General features: G+C 30.5%; 3 protein-coding genes across 3 annotated transcripts; 1 reads left to right on the plus strand and 2 right to left on the minus strand.

Annotated features, from left to right (window-relative positions):
- The first annotated feature begins 1,173 nt into the window (after positions 1–1,173).
- LOC102588079 (probable auxin efflux carrier component 1b) lies at positions 1,174–5,152 on the plus strand. Its single transcript, XM_006339198.2, has 6 exons — positions 1,174–2,776; positions 3,435–3,705; positions 3,867–3,952; positions 4,058–4,215; positions 4,438–4,514; positions 4,884–5,152. Exons 1-6 carry the CDS (start codon positions 1,672–1,674, stop codon positions 4,948–4,950), a joined length of 1,764 nt encoding a protein of 587 aa, XP_006339260.1. The 5' UTR covers positions 1,174–1,671; the 3' UTR covers positions 4,951–5,152.
- A 1,769-nt stretch (positions 5,153–6,921) lies between these two features.
- LOC102592954 (alkane hydroxylase MAH1-like) lies at positions 6,922–9,640 on the minus strand. The gene is made up of 2 exons (XM_006339275.2): positions 9,494–9,640; positions 6,922–8,526 (listed from the first exon to the last, which is right to left on the minus strand). Exons 1-2 carry the CDS (start codon positions 9,494–9,496, stop codon positions 6,988–6,990), a joined length of 1,542 nt encoding a protein of 513 aa, XP_006339337.2. The 5' UTR covers positions 9,497–9,640; the 3' UTR covers positions 6,922–6,987.
- Positions 9,641–14,307: 4,667 nt separating this feature from the next.
- Positions 14,308–15,705, minus strand: LOC102593289 (alkane hydroxylase MAH1-like). The gene has a single exon (XM_006339276.1). The coding sequence runs from the start codon at positions 15,703–15,705 to the stop codon at positions 14,308–14,310; it is 1,398 nt and encodes a 465-aa protein (XP_006339338.1).
- Positions 15,706–17,518: the final 1,813 nt, after the last annotated feature.

A 17,518-nucleotide genomic window follows, 5' to 3' on the forward strand; every position in this document is an offset into this window, starting at 1 on the left:
ATATAATAACAACAACAATAATATATTAATCCAAATTAGTCTTATAAGTGAAGTCTGAGAAAAATATAATATATACAGACTTTGCATCCTTCTTTTAGAGTTAGAAGAGATTGTTTTCGATAGATTAATTCCTTTTAGATATATAAACCAATATATATGCTCTTTATTGTAGTGAGAATGTTTAGATTAGGTTGCATGCATTTTCACTAATTCAATGGAGAAGAGACAGATTCGAAATTTAAAATTTATGAATTTTTATAAAATTTTTTTATCACACATAAAAAATGAATTTTGATGAATTTATTGATTATATTCATGGTGAAATCAAAAAGTTCGTTAAGAATATTTAGCCATTGAAAAAGGAATTTCTTTTAGTGAAAAAATAACATAATGTTGAATGCAAGGATTTTACTTAAGACTTATGCTAGAATATTCAAGATTTAATATATTTTTTATAAAAATTATGATTTATATTCTATATATATGAGTATTATTTTTTAATAAAAAATGTTCAACTGATCATTCTCACAGAGTTCGAATAGTTACTCAACTTATCTTACTGTAAATATGCCCCAAATTGGATTTAAACATGATCGTATCTTCTATCAACAGTACATAATAAAAAATTATGCCTACTAAATCTTAGTTTGTCAAGAAAAATCACTTTAACTTTGGTTTCTTTATTGAGATTTGAATCCTAATATGTCATATCCATTTTGACTATTGTGCCAAACTCCTTGCAATAGCAATACTACTGCTACTTTGTTTGGGGTAAAATTATATAAGATATATAAAATATTTTAATGATGTGAGACGTTTTATAAAAAAATCATACAAGTTTGATTTGAAAACAAAAATTCAGAATGATCATCGAATATCGAATCAAAACAAAAATATAAATATTTCTTTTTAGTTTTTCATCTAATATTCGATAATCATAATAGAACCTAACTAAATTCGAATTTTATACTAAAAAATCATACGTGAGATAATAAATGGTCTTTTAACAAAGACAATTTCTTATTCATGAGACTCAAATTCAAAACTCTCGTGATTAACCATGAAGAAGTGCTTACCATTTCAATACTTTTATAAATGTGTGTCATAAAAAGACTAAAAAGAAAGCTTCCCAAAAGCCCTCAGCTTTTATATCTTTGTCTGCCATTTAATTCCCATAAACAAACAAATCACTATCACATAAATTCCCACAAAAACCTCGTCCTTCTTCTCTCCTTTTTTTTCCTATACAAATTTTTCCTCTTAAATAACACTTCTTTAATAACTACTACGATATACTATTTCATTCTTTAGCTGAAAAAAAATGAACTATTTTTAGCTCATTGAGTTATTACTTTGTCTCAGTTGCCTATAGCTGAGAGTTAAAGCAGAAGAGAAAAAACACAAGTTGTTTCTGTTTTTGGGGTTCATTAATAAGTTCTTGAATGAAAAAAATGAGTTTCATGAAGGAAAGTTTGAATCTTTTTTGTGTTTTTTCCATTTTTTTGGTACTCAAAGCCATATTCTGATTTGGGGTTTGTTCTGTTTTTAAGCTAATCTTGAGAAAAAAAAGTGTTTCATGAGGGAAAGTTTGGATTTTTATTGTGTTTTTGTGAACCCCATTTGATTTTTGTGCCCCCCAAAAGCCATATTCTGATATTTTAGGGGGAAAAAATGATAACAGTTTCAGACCTTTACCATGTTCTAACTGCTGTAGTTCCACTTTATGTAGCTATGATATTGGCATATGGCTCAGTGAAATGGTGGAAGATATTTAGTCCAGATCAATGTTCAGGAATCAACAGATTTGTAGCTCTTTTTGCAGTTCCATTGCTATCATTTCACTTCATTGCTTCTAACAATCCTTATGCTATGAACTACAGGTTCATAGCTGCTGACACTTTACAAAAAGTCATTGTTCTTGTTGTTTTAGCTATTTGGTCAAGAATTAGCTCAAGGGGGTCTCTTGAATGGTCCATTACTTTGTTTTCCCTTTCAACTTTGCCTAATACTTTAGTTATGGGAATCCCTTTGTTAAAAGGGATGTATGGTGATGCCTCAGGGAGTTTAATGGTTCAAATTGTTGTTCTTCAATGTATCATTTGGTACACTTTGATGCTTTTCTTGTTTGAGTATAGAGGTGCTAGAATGCTTATTGCTGAACAGTTTCCTGATACTGGAGGATCAATTGTTTCATTTAAAATTGATTCTGATGTTATTTCATTAGATGGAAAAGAACCATTAGAAACTCAAGCTGAAGTTGGTGATGATGGGAAACTTCATGTAGTTGTTAGGAAATCAACTAGTTCAAGGTCTGAAATATTTTCAAGAATGTCACATGGTCATAACACTGGTGGTCTTTCCATGACACCAAGACCATCCAATTTGTCTAATACTGAGATTTACTCTTTGCAATCTTCAAGAAATATGACCCCTAGAGATTCAAATTTTAACCATAATGATATATACTCAATGGTGAATGGGAAAAATAATGCAACTATGAGTCCTAGGACATCAAATTTTGGTAACTTGGGATTTGATGAGGAGAGTGGATTTGGGAAGACTAATGTAGGGTACCCTGCACCTACTAATGCTGGGATTTTTTCTCCGGTGACCGGAGGACCGGGGACGAAAAAGAAGGCAAATGGGACAGAAAGTGGAAAAGATCTTCACATGTTTGTTTGGAGTTCAAGTGCTTCACCAGTATCTGAAGGGGGGATTCATGTGTTCAGGGGAGGTGACTTTGGTAATGAGCTTGGAATTGGACATCACTCAAAAGGTTGGGCACACACTTCCATTATTTACTATGCCATATTATCAACATGTCTAAAAACTCATGTCTTTTAAGTACTATTTTGTATTTTAGTTGGTTTTGGTTATCTTGTCTTGGTTGAGTACACTTTTTTAATGAGATAGCATGTGGTCATATGTCCTTTTCTGTTTAATAATTTAGTTGGTTTTGGTTGTATTGTCTTGGGATGAGTACACTTTTGTTTTTGTGATTCTATGCTTGGTATAGAGATTTTTTAATTTGTGATTCACTAGAGAGAAATATGTGGGGTCTGAGGAGGATAGAGTGCACGCACACCTTACCCCTACTTGATGGAGGTAGAGAGGCTGTTTACGAAAGACTAGTTCTTTCGCATATCAGAGCAGAGAGAAATATGTGAATGAACTGTTTTTGTTTTGTTGAGCCTTCTGCATTATTGAGTGGCATTCTACTATAGTTTTCTTGTTTGAGGTCTAGCTTTGTCCTTTCTCAAGGGAATTCCTGAAATTATGATCCACTTTTGGTCTCCTCGCGAGAATGCTTGCATTACTTAAAATTATCGTTTGTATGGGTATACAATTCATATTATGCGCCTCATTTTCCTTCAGCAAGTTAGGTACTTTTCTTTTATAATTAATGATTGATTTCGTAATCTTTTGTGCATTAGATTATGATGATTTTGGTCGAGAAGAGTTTTCTCTCGGGGATAAAAATAACTCCAATGGATGTCATCGAGAAGAGCCGGTGCTAAAGAAGCTCGGATCAAGTTCTACAGCCGAGCTGTTTCCTAACACTGCTAATGAAACTAAGGCTACTGCTATGCCTGCTGCTAGTGTGATGACCAGACTTATTCTGATTATGGTGTGGCGAAAACTCATTAGGAACCCGAATACTTATTCTAGTCTCCTTGGTCTTGCTTGGTCCTTGATCTCATTCCGGTATGCACATTGATGCTTCCTTGACTTAAACGTATTACGATACATGTATCATCAATGTACTATGCTTGAATCTCAAACTAGTTGTAGTCGGCTATATAAGTCATCCTCATTCCATTCTGGTTTATTTAACTCAATTACTAAATATTTGAATATGGTTTCAGGTGGAACATTCAGATGCCTTTGATTTTTGCTAAGTCGATATCAATTCTCTCCGATGCTGGTCTTGGAATGGCAATGTTTAGTCTTGGTATGACGTTTATTCTTACTAACATTCACAATAGTACTAACGATTTGCCTATGCTTATGGTAAAATTAATGGTTGTTGGAACTCATTTGTTTCCGTAAACTTCAGGTTTGTTCATGGCGTTGCAGCCTAAAATGATCTCCTGTGGAAAAACAATTGCTGCCTTCTCTATGGCAGTTAGATTCATCAGCGGTCCAGCAGTCATGGCCGCTGCCTCCTTTGCTATTGGACTTCGAGGTGTTCTTTTGCATATTGCAATAGTTCAGGTAAAGGACCTAAAAGGTTATGCTTTGCATATTCATTGTCGTTTTTCTTTTCATAACTACTTTGATTTGTTGCACTTGAGCCGAGTTTCCTTCAGAAACAACTTAGCTACCTCCACGAGGTAGGGATAAGGTCTGACAATACTCTACTCTCCCCAGACCCCACTTTTGTTATTTCACTCGGTATGTTGTTGTTGTAATCGTTTCGTATATTTAATTTTTCAGGCAGCTCTACCTCAAGGAATTGTTCCTTTTGTCTTTGCCAAAGAATACAGTCTTCATCCTGATATACTTAGCACAGGGTAAGGACTCCACAAACTTATATATCACTATCAACATTTCTTACTCGTTACGTGCATTTCGACTCGTTCCAAAGAATTATTCACCTACCATTTATCCGATTTTGATTTGGTTTAGCACTTGTCGTTGCATAGAACTTAAAACTCTTCATTTCATTTTGTTCCTAAAAGACAACCATGATGCCCTATATTGTTGCTCGGACTCTCTGAAAATGAACTACTTTTGGACAATCCAACACAACTAACAACATTTTTGAAGAGTTTGAGCAACATATATAGACGTTGCATGAAGTATATACACTTCAGTAATAACTTGGTATTTTTCGGGTTTCGATCGATTGCCTTGTAATATTGGTATTGGTGATTTTGCAGGGTTATATTTGGTATGTTAATTGCCCTTCCAATCACTTTAGTGTACTACATTTTGCTGGGGCTTTGATACTGAAGAGAGTAAAGCTGCAGAGAAGCTGTTAATCTAAGAAGGAAATGACTTTTTTGCCACTGCTTTTTTATGGCTTCCAACAAAATTAAATTTATTTTGTTGTCTCTTTATTATCCCTTCTAGTTTTGAACCTTTTGTATTGTGCAATGTTATTTACTAACTTAATTAGTTGTTTTTCATGAAGAAAGTGAAAACTCATTTCTCCAGTTTAGGACCTTATCGGAATAAGTTATATCATAATTAATAATTAATCGCGATAAGTTATCCCGATCAGAATGTGGAACAATAGTATTAAAATTGATTATTTTAGGATAAAGTAATAAAAATGAAAAAATGTAATTAATATCAATATCATCACTAATTTCAACATAATTGATGCATCACCCTGAACAAGTGTTGTACAGTGGTGTATATTGAAAAATTATACCAAGTATATAAAGTTGTACAAAATATATAGCTTAAAAATTATTTTCATATATATAGTTTTGAAATTAGTAGAAAATATTTTTTTAATTTTGGCGCAAGTTATTAGTTTCGTCTCCTTGACTATTGATAGCCTTAAAAACATTCAAATATTTGACTAACTAAACTTAAATACATTCCAATTTGCTACATGACACAGTAAGTAATCTCAAACTCCTGTGGGATCATGAAACTCTTATTAAAAAGTCGAGAAAAGTGTTAAAAACACTCTATACTTGGCGAGAAATTTAAGTGTGTATTTCATTCATGTTGCAAAATCGAAAGTGTATTTTAAATTCAATTAATTAAATAAAATGATACTTTTAAGTTTGTTAATAATTTAAAAATAAACTAATAATTTACGTAAAATTCAGGTTTTCTTTCCCTCTGTCTGACACAGTCTGAATGGCGTGCTTCATGTGTGTTTGTTTTGGAACACTGAACACTTGCCATTGTTGTCTCTCTTTGCGCGGTCCACTATTTTTTAACTTTATGTCATAAAAAAGTGGAAGAATATTCCCTTAATTGGGATTATCAAATTGAAAAAATGACAAAAATTGATTATTTTTTTCTGTTCTGAAATAAATTAATGCATGATATGGTATAATATAATATTATAAAAAATTAATATTATTTGATTTATACATGGAGTACGTAAGTATTTACTTACAAAAGGAAATACTTTTGAAATAGGAATTTTAATATTAGTCTTTCAGTTTCGGTAGGTAAGAGATTGTTTCCACAACTCGAACCCGTGAGCTCATACTGGCATAACTAATTATATCAAGGCCCTTGAGTGCAATTTTTTGATGATATATAGATGTGTAGGGCAGCGGTGGTACATACTACATACTACATTGTTCGTTTCAATTTATTTTTGTTAGGCCTTGTTTATATTTGTTAAGATCAAGAATGTATTTGATAAAGAGAAAAACTTTTTTCTGCAAAATGTTTTTTATTTTTGGTTGGTCAATATATTTTGAAAAATATCATTTTTATGAAAATAAATTTCTTAAAAAAAAGAAGAGAAAACTGACTTTCCTAATGAAAATAGGGGGGAAAGAGTTTCATAAGTAATATTTCAAATTTATTGTCTTTTCTCTATCGTGAGACCCCCCACTTCTATCTCATCGCCCATATAATCTGGCTCCAATAATAATTTCGAACAACAAATGAAAAACCAAAAATGTGTGTAAATATACTTTAATTATAAAACATAGTGGTGTCTAGTGTAAGTGTGTAACTAACATTTTAATTTATTACGCCTCATTTTCAATTTATGTAGAGTGATTGATTTGATATATCGATTTTCATTGCTCCAATCAATTCAGATTCATCCCATTTAAAACTCATTTAAGGGTGTAACACTACTAAAAATTTCTCAATTTTCATAACTTAAACAAAATCTCTAATTTAAAGCTTAAAAATCCTATTCATATTCATCTCATCATATTTCTTCAGGAATGTTACAAGTTTAAGAAAGGAAAGACAAATTTTATTCAAAACTTGAAGTCTATACATACAATTTATTTATAGGAAATGAAACACACTTCTCACTAGCATTCATTTGAACTAAATAGCAACCCTTTTAACTACTTTAGCCATCAAACCATTTGTCATTCTAATCACAACAGTAGCTGTTGGTGAAATTGTTTGTGCTTCCAATAATTGAATATTGTAATTGTATATCATGGTAGCTGCCACCATTTTCATCTGAATGAATGCCATTTCCTTCCCAACACAAGTCCTTGGCCCCGCGAGAAACGCTGGAAATTTGTAAGATGGCTCATGTTTAAGTCCTCCACGTTCAGTAATCCATCTCTCTGGCCTAAACTCTAAACAATCTTTTCCCCATAAACTCTCCATTCTCCCCATTGTATAAAACGATATCAATATTTTCATGTTTGGACTCACACGATGACCACTTGGTAGGACGTCAAGTTTAAGTGGAGATTTATGCTCAATTGAAACGGGTGGGAATAGTCGAAGAGCTTCACACAATGCACCATGTAGATAGACCAATTTTCGCGACTCTTCTATGTTGAAAAACTTGAGACTTTCGTCTTCTTTTAGATGCAATTGTTGTTGAATCTCTTCTCGAATCTTTTTCACAACTAAGGGATTTTTAGCCAAGTGCCAAAAACACCAAGTGAGAGTTGTACTTGTAGTGTCTCTACCAGCAAACATCAAATTCAAGAAAGTATCTCTTAGAAATTTTTCTACACTTCCCAAATTCTTATCATCTTCATTTGTCCATTGATTGTATGCTTTGACATAGTCACTGAATAGATCAAAATCATCGTCTTTAATTTTATTACTCATCAACTTCTCTTGCCTTTTCGATATAGCAGGATATATGAATTGATCAAGAGCCTCCCACGCGTTCATTAGATTCTTCTCTTTACCAATTCGAAGCCATTTTTGCAACTTCCAACAGCTTTCAGGCAAGACATGTCGATATAAAAGTGCATCAACCATGTCGTTGAACGCCTTTTCACATGGTACATAAGGTAGATTTACAGACAAACTTTTGGGATCGTGATCAAGTAATAATTTACTAATAGTATCGAAACTAAATCTCTGAAAAATGTCTTGCAAATCAACAGGGGTGTCCTGTTTTGCAAAAATATCAAGAGTTGGAACAATACCTTTATCGATCGTGTCCCATACGTTACGTTGTAACAATGTTTGGAACTTGGCATGGTTCATTAAGTACATGGTTGTTTTCCTATGAATCTCCCATAATTCAGAATCAACATTGAAGATTCCATTTCCTAATATATCGAATATTTCACGAAACTCAGGTCCCTTTGGATAGTTTGAGAAATTTCGACTCAGGATATGATGGATATTTGCAGGATCACTAGTGAATAACATGTCCATGTTGGCGAAAATAGGGCCACGGAACTCGAAATTGCTACTAGTTTCTAAGAGAAGATCAGTGAAAAATGAATGGATTCTATGAGCATTATGAACAAATCCAGGCAACATTCCAATAATGGGCCAATCTATTGGCTTTGAAGTTTTGGTCCATTTATTTTTCAAGTACCAATAAGTTAAACATAGGATTATCAAGGGAATAACATAGTAACCAAGAACATCCATTAGTGTCTGCACAAAATTAAGACAAATATTAGTCAAAATTAACGTCTTTTTTAATTTTACGTGATATGGTTAAGACTATAAGATTAAATGACATTATAGTATATTCCACATGTTGAGAGTAGTTAGACAGTTAGTTAAATTACTGTTAGTCTGTTAGTTAACAGGTCATTAGTCAATAAGCTTTCTTCATAACTGATATGGCAAGATCTGCTTAATTTTACCCCAAGTATCTTTAGTTTAACACCACAACTGCAGAGGCGTATTCATGATTTTGAGATGATGGGTGTATTATTACAAAAATGTAGATCTAAGATGTAAATTTGATCAGTTTGACATTTAGATTCTTATCACTAAAAATTGTTAAAATTATAGATCCAAAATTAACTTTTATCTATTTCGCATTCAAGGTATTGAGATCGACTGAACTCATTGATGGTATGTTATATCAATCACAAGATTCAAAAAGTTTTATATCAAATTAAAACGTAAGGAATGAACAATCACAACATGAAGACAGAAGGTGAATCCACCATTCATACACAATACATATTTCTAACAAACATCAACAACCTCTCCAATTCAAAATACTATTTCCTTTATTCCTTTTTACTTGTTCAATTTTGACTTTTTACTAGTTATTTTTGACAAATCAAGAAAAAAAATTATTTTTTACCTATTATACCCTCAATTTATTTAGAGAGTTAATATTTTCGAGAAAAAAAAAGTAGAATCTCTTTAATGAGTAAATTGATTTTGAAATTCTATCAATTAGGAATAAAATAGTAAACTCACTATGTCAATTATTATTTTCTTAGCAGGTGTGCCAAGTAAAAAAAATGAACAAATAAATAGAGACAAAGAGAGTAATAATTTAACTTTCCTAGTAATAAACCAAAAGAAGCACAACTAATTTACATATGAAATAGTGGAAAATGAGATGTTTTTATATAACATAAAAGTTTAGAAAAAATACCATGAGTAAATATGAAGCTTGTATGTTGTATATGTTCTTGATTCTTGATTATAAATCTTGGCTAAAATTTTGAGAGGTTTTATAAGTAGAGAATGATATAACTTTCATAATGAAAAGGCTATTATATAGTTGTGTAGAGCGCGGCGATGGTACCACCACACATTTGTTGGTGCATAGATATAGGGACAAAACTCTCTTTATAGCGCACGCACATCTTATTTCTGCGTACGGTAAAACCTCACTGAATTAATACTCGATAAATTAATAATCACTTGAATATTTTGATTTCGACTTGCGTCAATGGAAAAAATTACTCAATTTGATAAGATAATAAGATAATATATTTTCAGAAGATCCCTATATAAATATATGGTCTCATTAATATTATAAATTAATAATTCTTTAAAAGTACAGATATATGTAAGACAATTTAGTGAAATATGATTCTATTATTTTTTATTAAATTTCAAATCTAGTTGAAGCTCATCTCTAACTTTTTTTATTGCATCCAAAAATTTTGGTATTGTCATGACTATAAATCTGTTTGAGTGCATGTGGAATGATCTCTTTTGTATTCACATAATGATTTACGTATTTGATACATCATAGTTGATTTTGTGATACCTTTTTAATGAGAAGTCATTTATGGATATGGTTTCAAAAAAAAATTTAGGTTGTTTATATAGTTTATTCTCTCACAGTCATATATACATCGAATGTTTCTAGTAAAGAATACAATGAATAATATTTGATTATTAATAAACAATGACTATTATGTATAGTGCATTTATTTTCACAGTGAATCATTGAATTGTTGAATTTATTTTACAATAAATTATTTAATAAAAAATAATATTATAATGAATCATACATATACATTGTACTTTATGAATTTATTTTTTTTACATATAAATTCAACAAATATGACACAAAATTTAGTAAGATCCAATGATTTTGATGTATTCACTGTACTTTATATATAATAATTTTTTTTATGTGAATTCAATAAATATGATACATACATAGTAAGAGATAATGATTTTGATATAATCAAAATTAACCTTCATTGAATTTCAAAACACACTTTAAATTAATAAATATTTATTTATTGATTAAATAATATCTCTATAAAATATTAATATTTCATGAGTCCACCTATATTAATTTAGTGAGATTTTATTATATTTATTTTGGATTGTATATCTAAGTAAAAAATAGTGTAACTACTTATAATATTATAATAATAAAACCAACCAGAAGTAAATCAATCAAAATTATATAATGAGTAACAGGGAAGGTGGTGTTTGAGCATGAAAACTAAATTTAATTAAATTTCTTTGAAATTTTTAAGGTTGGAGTTGGAGTTGTGTTTAATCATACTTTGATAAACAATATTTAGAATTAAATGTATATTTTTAAAGTATGAAATATGATTTATATCTGAAAATTTTAAAACCTAACAAACTTATTCAACCAGAGCCTTGTTGCTAAAAGCTGCTCATTTTTTGAAGCACTTTTTAAAAATAGGTTTTCAAAAAGTGTTTTTGAAAAAAATAATAATTTGTGTTTGGTTAATTCATTTGAAAAATGTTTTTGATAAGAGAATTGTGTTTGACTAATATTTTAAAAAAAGTACGTTTGAGAGTCAAATTATGAAAAAGGACAAGTATCAATACACTTTTAATATTAAGATCATTTTAAATATCTATTATAAAATTTAATTTAATTTTTATTTTTATTAAATTAAAATTTACATAATTAAATTTTCAGTCAATATTGTACATATATGAATAAAAAAATTACATGATGATTTAAATATAATTAAAAATATCAAAATAAATTTAAAAACCATTTCACAAATTAAATCACAACATAATAAAAACTTATCACTAAAATAAATAAATATATATAGATGATATATTGGTAAATATGTATATATGACGGAGATATTTTGGTCTTGCAATAAATAATTTCCTGCTTCTACTACTTCTGTTTTTTTTAATAAACAAAATTTTTAGCTTCTTCACAACAACACAAAAACTACTTATGCTTCTACTTAAAAATAGTTTTACTGATTAATCAAACACCTTATTTTTTAAAAATAAGTGTATTTTATTCAAAATAAATATTTTTAGCCTTTCAACAACAATAACAAACATGATCTTAATTAATAAATCTAAAAATATAAAATCAAAATTGTTCTAAAAATGTAATGTCACATTTATTTGCATTGCAGAATTTAAAAAGTCTGAATCAGATAAAAGTTGGACATAACTAACAAAAACATAAAAAAAGTTATCCAATTTGATTGAAAAGAGAATAAATTTGCAGCTATGGTAGTTGGGTATTTACTATATGTTTTTTTAAAAAATAAAATAAATCAATCAAATTTGGACCAGTGGTCCGTTTTCTTATTAATAAGGTATGTACTATATGGTTGGTGTCTGATATAAATGGTTATTTTAATAACAGCAAAAATTGGGACAAACTCTCAAAATAAAGGTGATATGGAAAACGTGTAAACAGAATTTTCTGATTAATAATAATTTTAAATAAAATGAAAAAAAAATAATCAGAAAAAAAATGAATAATTTCCATGATCAAATGTGATCTAAATTATCAAAAAAAAACTCCTTTAACTATGTATAACTAATAAACTCTTCACTTTAGTCTGGTTTTTTCCTCTTTGGGCTTGGGTTGATAGTACCCATGATGATTGATGGTGATGCCTCAAAATTAACAATCCATGTGAGGCATCGATCGACAAAGTCATAAAGAAATATATGTACTTCTAAAAAGATTTTTCTACGAAAAGCTAATAATTAAGTCCTGACAATTCAAGTGAAAGTTTTTAAACTGGTCTCACTAATTAAGATGACAGGGACATGAACTATCGAAAGTTTTCGTCTCGATAATTACTTAGCAAGAGAAAGGCAATGCAAAAGTATTCCTCTTATGTGAGAAAACATAAGATGTTTAAGCTCAAGTAATTCGTCGAAGCTATAAGACTTTGAAAGATTATTTTTTTTCAAATGTTAATAGCGGAACGTTTAGTCCAAATCAGATAGGGATGTCGCTCCTACCGCTAAAGCAATTGTTTCAACCATTGCGTTCGTAAATTATGTGATTTGTTTTAAAGTATTAGAAATAATTCAATGAAATAAATTTGTGCAAGAGAATACTGATAATTAATAATCCACAATAAAGAAATTAATCAAGAGAATTAAGTGAAAATTCGAAATGAGATTATTGTTTTTTTAAAAAAAAATCTCTTCTTATCCTCCTCCTGCTCCCTCCGTTTCATATTATTTGATTTCGTATTAAAAATAATTTATTTTAATTGATGAAAATAAATAAAAAATTATATTTTTTCTTTTTATTCTTAATGTAGAACTATATAAGGTAATAATCAAATTTCAAATATCATTAACAAAACTAATAAAATTAATTTTATAAATTATAAATCTAATTAAATTATTTATAAATAATACAGTATCATATCAACAGAGGTCGAACAATATATGATATTGAGTAAGTAGTTCTTTTAAAAAATATGAATAAATGAGGATGACATTATGTGTTGAGGCACCGTGCACACAATTCATTTATTCCAAGTTTTACAGTCACATTTTATTTTTCGGAAGTTAATTTAATTTATTTTTAAAAGTAAATTAGATTAAATAATTTAAAATTAAATATTAAAAATTATAAAAATATATTTTATAAGTTGTAATTTTTGTCATATCAATATGATAAGAAAATATATCTTAAAACATTAGTTAACGTTTATATGGTTTGTCTTTTAAAAAAATAAATGTGACAAATATTTTAAAACGATAGGACTAAATTTTTAAGTGTCCATAAATATTAAACTCACTTTTTGTAAGTTTACATGTGTATGACGTGTACTCCTTCCATGTCAAATTATCTGTTGATGTAAACAATGAGCCTAATAAGTATTTACGCACAAAATTATTTTTTAGACTGTGAAATACAATAGCGAAGAATATCAACACAAACGATCGAAAAGAATATAAAATGGACATAGATTGCAACTCTAAATAATTCATTAATACTTCATGCAATAAATCAATAGATAAACAGAGACGGATTTAGGTTTTAAAGCGTATGATTTCTACAATAATTTCAATCTAACATAAAATTATATCTGGATTCACCATCAATTATTTATAAATATTTTTTTTATACAAATAGACGATATGAACAAAAGTCGTTGAATTCCCGTAAACCCACACCTTAACCCTCGTTTGAATGGTTGTTAACAGTTGTATTGTATTATATTGTTAATCTAACTATGATGTTTGTTTTGATTGATACTTAAATTCTATTGTATCATATCGTTTAAATCCGTGGCTAGATAACGTTGAAAAAGACTCATTTTCTGTAACGATTATTTGGTGTGATCGTGTCGTTACCTTAATATTTTCTTCTCATTTTATCTTTACTTATTATTTAATAACTCTATTTGATCATTTACCCTACCTTTTCATAGCAGCTCTACCCCATACACTACAATTTCTCGTAGATTTATCGTTCAAATTATGAATATGTGACATTATGTAATGACGGAGAATGATACAATCTATCCAAACGTTGTATTCATTAAAACAACTCAATACAATACAATACGATACGACATGATACAAGATGATACGATATAATACGATACATTATGAAACAATACATAACAACCATCCAAACAAAGTGTTAGGGCTAAATCTGCCCTTATTCAGTTTAACACAATTTATTTATAGGATTAATTAAAAAAAAATTATAGAACCCTTTTACTCAGCCTAACCTTCAAACCATTTATCATTCGAATAACAATAGCAGTTGTTGGAGAAATTGTTTGTGCTTCCATTAATTGAATATTGTAATTGTATATCATGATAGCTGCCACCATTTTTGCGTGAATGAATGTCATTTAATTCCTTCCCTAAACAAGTCCTTGGCCCCGAATGAAACACCGGAAATTTGAGTGATGGCTCATGTTTGACTCCTCCTCGTTCAGTAATCCATCTCTCTGGCTTGAATTCTAAGCAATCGTTCCCCCATATACTCTCCATTCTCCCCAACGTATAAATTGATATTAATATTTTCACGTTTGGTGTAACACGATGACCACTTGGTAGAACATCGAGCTCAACTGGAGCTCGATGTTCAACTCCAATGGGTGGGAATAGTCTAAGACATTCACACAATGCACCATGTAGATAGACCAATTTTCGTGACTCTTCTATGTTGAAAAACTTGAGATATTCGTCTTCTTTTAGATGCAATTGTTGTTGAATCTCTTCTCGAATCTTTTTCTCTACTAAGGGATTTTTAGCCACGAGCCAAAAAAACCAAGTGAGAGTTGTGCTTATAGTGTCTCTACCAGCAAACATCAAATTCAAGAAAGTATCTCTTAGAAATTTTTGTACACTACCCAAATTTTCATCAACTTCATTTTTCAATTTATCGTATGCTTTTATATAGTTACTGAATAGTTCAAAATCATCGTCTTTAATATTATTATCGATCAACTTTTTCTGCTTCTCCGAAATGACATGATACATAAATTGATCGAAAGCCTCCCATGCTTTAATTAAATCCTTCTCTTTACCAATTCGAAGCCATTTTTGCAATTTCCGGTAGTTTTTTGGTAAGATATGTCTATATGCAAGTGCATCCCCCATGTCGTTGAACGCGATTTCACATGGTACATGAGGTAGATTTAGGGACAAACTTTTGGGATCGTGATCAAGTAACAATTTACTATTAGTATCGAAACTATATCTCTGAAAAATATCTTGCAAATCAACAGGGGTGTCCTGTTTTGCAAAAATATCAAGAGTTGGTACAATACCTTTATCGATCGTGTCCCATACGTTACGTTGTAACAAAGTTTGGAACTTGGCATGGTTCATTAAGGACATGGTTGTTTTCCTATGAATCTCCCATAATTCAGAATCAACATTGAAGATTTCATTACCTAATATATCGAATATTTCATGAAATTCAGGACCTTTTGGATAGTTTGAGAAATTTCGACTCAGGATATGATGGATATTTGCAGGATCGCTAGGGAATAACATGTCCATGTTGGCGAAAATAGGGCCACGGAACTCGAAATTGCTATTAGTTTCTAAGAGAATGTCAGTGAAAAATGAATGGACTCTATGCATATTGTGAACAAATCCAGGCAACATTCCAACAAGGGGCCAATTGGTTAGGACTTAAGTTTTGGTCCATTTATTTTTCAAGTACCAATAAGTGAAACATAAGATTATCAAGGTAATAATAGAGTACCCAACAACATCCATAAGTGTCTGCACAAAATTAAGAAAAATAAATTCTTGAGTTAGATGATAGATAAGTTGTAAATATTATCGTAAAAATATTTGTATATAATTTAAATAAATATTATTTGAGGTGGGGGTGGTGATGGAGCTACGACGCTTAAGATGAGTTGTGTTACTGTACTAGAGAATATCATTAACTAATAAAAGTGTGCTCTCTCTAACAGCTTAAGGTTTTAGATGAAATGCTTACACACTTCAACATGGTATTAGAGCAGGCAAATGTCCTGGATTGAATTTCACCGCTACCCAAATCAAAAAGAATTTTCACGTGCATGGCCCATGAAAAAGAATCAATCCCGCACGTGAGGAGTGTGTAGAGAATATCATTAACTAATAAAAGTGTGCTCTTGTCTAACAGCTTAAACACACCCTAAGGGGGGGGGGGGGGGGGGGGGGGGGGGGGGGGGGGGGGGGGGGGGGGGGGGGGGGGGTTAAGAAAATCTAGTTAGACATAACTTCTTTAGGTTAAGGACTAACTTCTTTTTCTTTTCGAAAAAAGAAATATTCTTTCTGTTTCAATATATTTGTTTTTTTTTAGCCAGTTTCAAAAGGATTTTTTTTAACTCTTTAAATCCACTATCCATACATAGAGCCGTCAAAATGGGCTTGGCCCGCGAGGCCGGCCCAACCCAACCCTTGAATTAAGTGGGGTTGGGCTTAATTTTTTTGGCCCATTTAGGAATGAGGCTTTTTAGCCCAGCCTCGTTTGGCTCGTAGCCTCGTAGGGCTAACCCGCAAGCCTCAGAGGCCAGCCCATGGGCTATTAATTTTTAAAAATATTTTTAGTAGTGTTTTATTTGTAAGATTTTATCATAAATATTTTTAAAATATCAATATAAAATCAAGACTATATTTTTTTACATATCGTTTACATTTTAGGGTCATTAGCCCACTAAATTTTCTTATTAGCCCAAGTTCATCGCTCCATTATAACTATGAATCTTTGACCTCCTTTACTTTTGTTTTTATGCCTAATTTTTTTTCACTTCTCCTTTATTGTCTTGTTTATGAAATAATGATCATGTAATGTTTTTTTGCTCGGATGAATCTTATGAATGTTGTATCTTGGCTATTATGTATTTGTTTTGTAAATATTCACTGAAGTATGTGTAATTTATGAATGAATTTATGTATGTATTGATGTCGTGTCCATCGGACATCGACATTCGTATCCTTTCTAAGAGGAAAATGTTGTCCGATTTTTATTGAAGGGCAAACCCGTCCCAACCCATGGCCCGCTTAGGGCTGGGTTGGGCTGCTATTTTATCGGTCCTTTAATTAAAAGGGCCAGCCCGTCCCAACCCATTTAACTCTCTAGCCTGTTAGGGTTGGGTTGAGCCAGCCCATTTTGACAGCTCTATCCATACACAATATATGCATATTGCCTCAAATATCAACAACCTCCAATTCAAAATAATGAACAATTTATCTTTCCTAGTAAACCAAAAGTAAAATTAGAAGTAAGTCAAAAGAAGCACAATGAATTAATATATGAATATATAGTTGAAAATTAGAGTTAATATCACATAAAAGTTTAAGAAAAATACCATGAACAATAATGAAGCTTGTATATGTTATAATTCTTGATTGTAAATTTTGGCTAAAATTAAGAAGGTTATATAAGTAGCGTGATATTAATATTCATTAAGAAAAGGCTATT

The sequence above is a fragment of the Solanum tuberosum genome, unplaced genomic scaffold (genome assembly GCF_000226075.1).
Source record: "Solanum tuberosum cultivar DM 1-3 516 R44 unplaced genomic scaffold, SolTub_3.0 scf00008, whole genome shotgun sequence".
Lineage (NCBI taxonomy): Eukaryota > Viridiplantae > Streptophyta > Magnoliopsida > Solanales > Solanaceae > Solanum > Solanum tuberosum.

Excerpts from the sequence above, each read along its gene's own strand:
- LOC102588079 (XM_006339198.2), top strand. The coding sequence starts at position 1,672 with ATGATAACAGTTTCAGACCTTTACCATGTTCTAACTGCTGTAGTTCCA. Across the intron at positions 2,777-3,434 it reads AATTGGACATCACTCAAAAG|ATTATGATGATTTTGGTCGA; the intron begins GTTGGGCACACA and ends TTTGTGCATTAG. Across the intron at positions 3,706-3,866 it reads TGGTCCTTGATCTCATTCCG|GTGGAACATTCAGATGCCTT; the intron begins GTATGCACATTG and ends ATATGGTTTCAG.
- LOC102593289 (XM_006339276.1), bottom strand. The coding sequence starts at position 15,705 with ATGTTGCCTGGATTTGTTCACAATATGCATAGAGTCCATTCATTTTTC.